Source organism: Eimeria tenella, genomic scaffold (genome assembly GCF_000499545.2).
Source record: "Eimeria tenella Houghton genomic scaffold, Eth_scaff154, whole genome shotgun sequence".
In the NCBI taxonomy this organism is placed as follows: Eukaryota; Apicomplexa; class Conoidasida; order Eucoccidiorida; family Eimeriidae; genus Eimeria; species Eimeria tenella.
The window spans coordinates 15,777-23,687 of NW_013541527.1; the positions used below are offsets into that span (position 1 = coordinate 15,777).

At 57.5% G+C, this 7,911-nt stretch overlaps 2 protein-coding genes across 2 annotated transcripts in view; one reads left to right on the forward strand and one right to left on the reverse strand.

Moving 5' to 3' along the window:
* Positions 1-223: 223 nt before the first annotated feature.
* ETH_00015585 (uncharacterized protein) lies at positions 224-3,394 on the forward strand (the record flags this gene model as incomplete). The annotated part of the gene is made up of 4 exons (XM_013373558.1): positions 224-1,234; positions 1,343-1,825; positions 2,342-2,441; positions 2,793-3,394. The coding sequence occupies 4 exons, from the start codon at positions 224-226 to the stop codon at positions 3,392-3,394; spliced, it is 2,196 nt and encodes a 731-aa protein (XP_013229012.1).
* A 3,117-nt stretch (positions 3,395-6,511) lies between these two features.
* ETH_00015590 (lysophospholipase, putative) overlaps positions 6,512-7,911 on the reverse strand; it is a gene marked incomplete at both ends in the record, with an annotated part of 4,244 nt that continues 2,844 nt past the window's right edge. The window contains one exon of the mRNA XM_013373559.1: positions 6,512-7,910. Coding sequence (XP_013229013.1) covers positions 6,512-7,910 — 1,399 coding nt within the window. The remainder of the gene's footprint in view (position 7,911) is intronic.

Below are 7,911 nucleotides of genomic sequence, written 5' to 3' on the forward strand. Positions count from 1 at the left end.
GGGCTCAGCAGCAGCTGCTGCTCAGGCGCAGGCTGGCTGCTGGAGGGTACATACACCTGAACTCGACAGCAGCAAACCGCCCAAACCCTCCAAATCTGCTTTTCCAGTTTTGTTGTTTTCCTTGCGAAGGGGTCCCTGCTGCGTGTCCTCCGTGGCATTCCCGAGCCGCCAGCAGCTGCAGCAGCAGTGCAGCAGCAGCAGCAGCAGCAGCGCGTCTGAAAGGATGCCAAAGGCTTTGCTGCTGCTGCAGCAGAGTGGATTGCCTCGCAGCTGCTGCACCCGCAGTGTATGGACACCTGCTGCCATGCAGACGCCTCCAAACCCTTCTGGGGTTTCCTTCACCCCTTTGCCTTTGGTGTTTCCCCCAGTAGAGCCCTGCCCCCTTTTTGCTGCTGCCGCTGAGTCGGAGCAGGCCGGCCAGCGGCTGCCTGCTGCTGCTGCAGCAGCAGCAGCAGCAGCGCCGGGCGCGGCCGGCGTGGAGCTCGCAGCAGTTCGGCAGCAGCTCCTGCAGCGCATGCAGGAGCTCTCCGCCCTTCACCGAGTCACACTGGCGCAGCAGCAGCAGCAGCAGCAACAGCTGCAGCAGCAGCAGCAGCAGCAGCCAGCCGAATGCCAGAGGCCCCCTGAGGGGCCGCCTTTGCCCAAAGATGCAGAGGCAGCAACTGAGACGGCGCCAGCTGCAGACGCAGCAGCAGTGGAGCCGCCAGCAGCAGAAACGCCAGCAGCAGCAGCTGCAGCTGCAGCAGCAGCAGCAATAGTAGCAGCAGCAGCTGGCCCAAGTGGGAGGGCCCCTATCCCCTTTCCTGGGGTGCCTGCTGGGCCCGCAGGGGCCCCCGGGGGCCCCCCGGGGGCCTCCGGGGCCCCTGGGGGCCCCGGGGGTCCCCACTTCAGCTTGGGGGGTACAGAGGGGGGCCCCCAAGAAGGGTCTTGGCTGCAGCAGCATGCGCATGCATTAATGATGGCTGAGATATATGAGGGGCAGCTGCGGCTGTGGCATTCATTTGCTTCGCTGCTGCAGCTGCAGCTGCTGCTGACGACGCAGGAAGCTGCTGCAGTGAAGCTCAGCAGCAGCAGCAGCAGCAGCAGCAGCATAGGGAGCAGCTCGTGGCTCGTGTCCCGACCGATCGGCGGCCTTGAAAGGTGCCTCTCTCCGTCTCCGTATGCAGCAGCAGCAGCAGCAGCCACTGCAGCAGGAAGTGCAGCATCAAGCAGCAGCAGCAGCGGCAGACGAGATGTAAGTGCAGCACCGCCGGCACGGCTGGCCCCAGTCTGCTGCTTCTCGACTTCTGCTGAGTTGCGTTTTGCTGCTGCTGCTGCTGCTGCTGCTGCGTGTGTGTCTCAGCCCGTGGCGGCGGGGCGACTTGCTGCGCTGCAGACGCAGCTGCAGCAGCTGCAGCAGCTGCAGCAGCTGCAGCAGCAGCAGAGTCCGGTGGGAGTTCCCGGCGGTGACGTTGCGTTCCGCATGCAGGGGTCTGCGGACCCAGCAGCCGCAGCAGCAGCAGCAGCAGCAGCAGCAGGCCCGCCTCCGCAGGCAGCCCCCGCAGCAGTCCTTCCGCCCGGTGCAGCCGCGGCCTCCGCGCCGCCGCCGCCACCGCCGGCCCCCCCGCAGCAGCAGCAGCAGCAGCAGCAGCAGCAGCAGCAGGCGCCGTGGCGGCTGCGTTTCTTGGTGATGTACCTGAAGCTGCTCGTGCTGCTGTTCCTCTTCGACGCAGGCAAATGGGTTTATCTTTGCTGCCTCCTTGTTGCGCTGCTGCATGCAAACGGGGCTTTCAATCCTTTGCTGCAGCTCGTCACCAGCACCAGCCACGCCCAGCCCTTCGAAGCTGTCAGACTCCACGCCCAGCTAGCTAGCTAGCTAGCTAGCTAGCTAGCTAGCTAGCAAGCTAGCTGGCTGCGTAGATAGCTGCCCGGCTGGGGTCTAGCTAGCTGCCTAGCTAGTTGCCTAGCTAGCTAGCTAGCTAGCTGGATGCCTAGCTAGCTTGCTAGCTAGCTAGCTAGCTGCGTAGTTGTTTGTCTAGCCAGCTAGCTAGCTAGCTAGTGCACTTCCTACGCAGGAACTGGCCTCAGGCAGCTCGTTGGCTTGAGATCTGGCTAGCTAGCTTAGCTAGCTGGCTGGCTAGCTAGCTAGCTAGCTGGGTAGCTAGCTAGGTCACTTCCGGGCAGTTGTTGGCCGCAGCTAGCTAGCCAGCTGGCTAGCTAGCTAGCTAGCTGTGTCACTTAGAAGGCCGCTGGCTAGCCAAGCCGAGCAGGTAGCTGTAGCGGTGGATCTCGCAGACACAATAGGCTGCGTCATTTGCTGCTGTTCCTGCTGCTGCTGCTGCTGCTGCTGCTGCTGCTGCAGACGCTGGCCCAGCTGAGGAGGAGGCGGGAGCGGAGGCCGCTGCAGCGGCTGCGGCTGCAGCAGCAGCAGCTGCATGCGTCTGTGGGGCGACCCTTTGAAGGTGAGTTTCCGATTTCGGGTGTACGTACACCGCAGCAAACGCAGCAAGCACTGCTGCTGCGGCTACCGTTATTATCAATTCATGTCTTTATTATAACTAGTTATTATTATTATTTATTATTATCATTAATTTATTTATTATTATTATTGTCGTCATATTTGAGTTTATTTTTGTTGGAATTAAGAGGTGGAGATACACCTGAGAACCAGCCTCGTGCTGCACATCCACGGTGCTTCATTTCGGGTGTCTGTACACTCCGCCTTTGGCGCTGAGGAGCCCTTTAATGCAATTTGAATTTTATTTCTTTTTTATTTTCATTTGATTTATTTATTTATTTCTCTGCGCGCGCAGGAGAGACGCCGACAGCAGTAGCAGAAGCCTCTTCGCCCCAGACAGTCAACACTGCATCCAGCAGCATCAGCAGCAGCAGCAACAGCAGCAGCAGCAGCAGCGACAGCAACGGAACAAGCGGCCCTAGCCCCACCGAAATCAGCGCCGACGACGGCAGAAGCAACAGCAGCAGCAGCAGCAGCAGGGCGTGGGTCAGCAGCGTAGACAGGTCTGTGGAGGCGGCGCAGGAGCTGCGGAGCCGCCGCCTCGCTGGCGAAGATCCTGTAAGAGTTTCCGGGGGCCCCCCTGCAGAGCGGGGGGCCCCCGAAGCCCCCAGGAGTACCCTGGGGGCCCCCGGGGCCCGGGGGGACCCCGGGGCGCGGGGGGCCCCCGGGGGCCCCCCTCAGCGGGGCAGCGACGGGGGGGCCCCCATACCCCCCTACTGGAAAAGGGCCCTTTATCAAGGAGTCGCCATGTTCTTTTTAACAACAATTCCTTCTTGGAATCCAAACCCAGAGTTGCTGATAGATTATGAGGGACTTGCGGAGGAAGAGGGAGAAGGGGCGGAGCCGGAGGGGCCCCTGGGGGGGCCCCTGGGGGCCCCCCGCGCTGTGCAGCAGTGAGCGCTGGGGCCTGGGGGGCCCCCGGGCTTTCTCGCTTTGCTTTTGTTTGGTCTTTTTGTTGCTCCTCCGTTTATTTGGTCCTTTGTGGACTAGCCCCGCGCTGCTGCTGCGCTGCTGTAGCGCTGCTGCTGCAGAAGCAGCGCCCGTGCTGCAGCAGCTCGCCTCCAGCAGCAGCGGCTGCAGCTCCAGCAGGGACGGCTACGCTGCAGCTGCAGCAGCTGTGTTGCAGCAGCAGCAGCAGCTCTGCTGCAGCAGCAGCAGAAGCTGCAGCAGCAACACAGCCACTACGGGAGCTGCAGCGGCTGTGCTGCAGCAGCAGTGGCCGTGCTGCAGCAGCAGAAGCTGCAGCAGCTGCTGCGGCTTGCCTGCGTGTCTTGGGCAGAGAAATCCGTCAGTTTCTTAGCCAGCTTAGGGGCAAAGAAAGAGAAATTGAAAAGAAACTTTTGCTGCTGCTGCTTATTTCTTGTGGGGTCAGTTGGTTGGCGGCAGGCGCCGCAAGTGGCAGCGCGCGAGTTCGGGTGTACGTACACCGTAGCGAAACTAACACGAGACACAATTTTGTCTCTTCTTAATTTCATTTGCGTTGAGAATTTATTACCCAACTACTTGCAAGCCGCATCAAAACAGCAGCAGCAGCAGCAGCTGCTGCTGCTGCCGCTCCTGCTGCTGCTGCTGCACGTACACATGAGGCTGGGAACGGGAGGCGGAGCCGTTCGCTGCTGCTGCTGCTGCTGCTGCTGCTGCTGCTCCTGCACTCACTTTCGGCGAGCCTTGCTGCTACTGCTTTCATTTTCAGTGGGCCTTGCTGCTGCTGCAGCTCTCATTTTCAGCAGGCCTTCCTGCTGCTGCTGCTGCTCTTTTCAGCGAGCCTTGCTGCTGCTGCCCTCATTTTCAGCGAGCTTTGCTGCTGCTGCAGTAGGTGTTGCTCCCCTTCTGCAGGGGCAGTGGCAGCAGCAGCAGCATCTGCTGCGCTGAGGCAGCGCAGCAGGACTGCAGCAAAAAAATGCATGCAAAGGAGCACTCTTGAATGGCATATAATTAAACAAAAATAAATAACTTTAACTGAATAAATCCTTTCGTAAAAAGAGACTTATTCAATTAAAGTTATTCATAACTTTAATTGAATAAATCCTCTTGTAAAAAAGTCTAAATAAAAAGCAGAAAACTCTCGAGCTGCATGCAAAAGTTAATTGCAAACTTTTAAAATTCAACTGAGACTCATATTCAAAATTCATTTTATTTTTTAAAATAAAAATAGAAAACGGGCTTTTGTCTGCGCACTAATTGAAGACTTCCCATGTACAATGTGGCCTCCTCAGCTGCAGCAGCAGCAGCAACAGCAGCAGCCGCCGCAGCAGCAACAGCAGCACTTGAAACGGCAACAGCAGCATCAGCGATTCCGGCAGCAGCACTTGCAGCAGCAACAGCAGCACTAGAAGACCAATAGCAGCACCAGCAATCCCAGCAGCAGCAGCACCAGCAATCCTAGTAGCAGCAGCACCAGCAATCCTAGCTGCTGAATCCCAATTCTCTCGTATTTGAAATTGTGTGTACAGTGCATTTGTTTGTTTGTTTCATTGTTGTCGGAAAAGAATGCAAATGGCCTCTTGTTTGCTGCTGCTGCTGCTGCTGCTGCTGTTGCTGCAGCATGCGCGGGCAAAACAGCTGCTGCAGCGAACAGTGCGGAGAGGAAAGACTGAGCGCTTGAGAAAAAGGCTCGAGTTTTCTTCTCCGTAAATTAAAATGAAAATACTTTTGAAATAAAAGCAGCAAAAGAAAAAGGAATTCAAAAAAGGAAGTGCGGCGCCGCAGCTGCTGCAAACTGCGCATTAAGACTGAAACTTGCGAAGTTGCAAAATATGAATATTTCCCAAAATTGGAAAACAAATTCATTATGCAATTGTAATGCATGCATGTTTCACAAAAACAGGACATCTTGTGCAACAAAAACCACCTTTTGGAGAGGAAATCTGCAAATTTCTTTAATTTGGGAAACCCGCGCATTCATTTCGCAGTTGTGCAATATAGCTGCTGCTGCTGCTGCTGCGGCAACAAGAAGTACATACTCTGCAAACTGGATTACTTACAAGTTTATTTTATGCATGCATCACAAAAATGCCATTTTGAGGCTCTCAAGTGCCGACTTGAGGAAAATGTTGAACTGCGAGTCTGGCTGAAGTGCCAACTTGCTGCAGCTGCTGCAGTTGTTGAATTTTCTTTGGTGCAGCAGTAGGCTGAAGTCTGCTGCTGCGTTGCCCTGCAGCAAACTGGAATTATAAAAACGCCAATTAATTGACTCTGCAGCTCCACTGCGAGCCGCAGCAGCAAAGGCACAAGAATGGACTCAGTGAAATGAACTGATCTCTTTTGCAATTCGATTTATTCCATTGTTGGCGCCAAAAATGACCAAACATCAACACAAGGCAGCAGAAGCAGCAGCAGCAGCAGCAGCAGAAAACACACGAAGCAGCAGCAGCAGCAAATACACAAGACATTGCGCGGCGCGGCTTTCCCTGCCAGTTCTAACAGGGAAAACATCTACAACGGACGCTGCATGAATTATAAACACTTTTAAAATAAGTTTAAATAAAATATAAATGCATTTCAAATACAAAACTCGAACACTCAAACACTCAAGTCAATTCCACTTTCACACAAACATGAATTGCGCCTCTCCGTCTTCCATTTGGCTGCGAGTCAACAGATCTGCTGCTGCTGCTGCTGCTGCTGCTGCTGCTGCTTTTCACTTGCTTTGCAGAGGCCCCTGCGGAAGCCCTTTTGGCCTCCACTGTAGAAGCTGCTGCAAAGCTCTGCAGCTTTGCTGCTGCAGTGCCATTAAGGCTGCGTCTGCGGGCTTCTTTTTTGCTGCTGACGCTATTCTGCCCCTTAAAAGTGTTAATTCATTGTTGAAATCCCAGTTCTGCTGCTCCGCGAACTGCTGCAGCTGCCGGTGCTGCTGCTGCTGCTGCTGCAGTTCCGCCTGCAGCCGCGCCAAGTGCGGGTGACTTTCCCGCACTTCCGCCGCCGACCCCCGGGCCAGCTGACCCGCATCCCGGTGCTCTGAGCGCAGCAACAGCAGCAGCAGCAGCGGCTGCAGCAGCAGCAGCAGCAGCAGCACTAGGCTGGGGAGAGGCTCTTGAGAGCTGGGCAAATGAACTTTTCAATAATGTCTTTTTGCAAGTTTTCATTTCCTGGCTCTTTTGTGAGCATGTGGGAGAAGCCCCTCAGCAGCCAGAGCTGCAGGCTGCCGTCGTGGCTGGAGCTGACGATCTTGGACGCCTGCTGCTGCTGCTGTTGCTGCTGCTGCTCCCCCTCCTCCCCCTGCTGCTGCTGCTCCCCCTCCTCCCCCTGCTGCTGCTGCTGCTGCTGCTCCGCTTCTTCCTCCACAGCCTCCAGCTCCTCCTCGGAAGCCTCCGCGGGCCCCACAGCTGGCTCGGGAAAAGGCTCGAAGCCACTAGCCCGAACAGCATCCATGAGTTCTTTTGCATTTTCTACAAGAACTTGACATCCATCTTCATCGAAAACAATTCCCGGGACTCTTCCCCATCTTTTCCTCTTCCAGTAGAGCCCCGCGGGGCGCCGCTGCGCTGCTGCTGCGCCCCCTTGCTGCTGCTGCTGCTGCCCGCACCTGCAGCACTGCAGCAGCAGCCCCCCGCTGCTCTCCTGCTGCGCCTTCCCTTTGCGCCGCCGGTTCCGCCGCCGCTTCGGCTCTGCTGCGCTGCTCTGCTGCTCCTCTCCTGCAGCGCAGCAGCTGCAGCAGGAGCCCCGCAAGCACCCGCCTTCTCCGCTTTCTGCGGCCGGCGCTGCTGCTGCTGCTGCTGCTGCAGTAGCAGCAGCAGCAGCGGCGGCCTCCTGGTTCTCCCCCTCTGCTGCTGCCTCCTGCTGCAGCTCCACTCCCGCCTCCGCTTCAGGCACAACAAAGCCCGCAGAAGAGCCTCTGCGGCTCTCGGACACCAAGCCCTCCGGGCCTGCTGCTGCTGCTGCTGCTGCTGCTGCTGCTGGCGGCCGCAGCGCAGCAAACTGGGCCGCGAGCCCTGCTGCGCTGCGCTCTGCTGCCAGCCTCTCGCAAGCCTTGGAAGCAAGTCTGTCTAAAGTGCTGGCCCTTTCAAGAGTTTCATTTGCACTTTTAATTGCTTCGAGAGCTGAGGCGATTCGGTCTGCTGCTTCTTTGCTGCCGTCTGCTGCTGCTGCTTCCGCCTCTTTTGCTGCTGCTTCGCTGGCCTGCAGCTCCAGGCTCGCCTGCTGCTCCAGCTGCGAAGCAGCACGAGACAAGAACTCCGCCTCGAAGGCTGCATCAGGCCTCTCGAACTCGTCTTCCTGCTGCTGCTGCTGCTGGGCGTCCTCAGCAGCAGCAGCAGCAGCAGCAGCAGCAGGCCCGGAGGGCTTGGTGTCCGAGAGCCGCAGAGGCTCTTCTGCGGGCTTTGTTGTGCCTGAAGCGGAGGCGGGAGTGGAGCTGCAGCAGGAGGCAGCAGCAGAGGGGGAGAACCAGGAGGCCGCCGCTGCTGCTGCTGCTACTG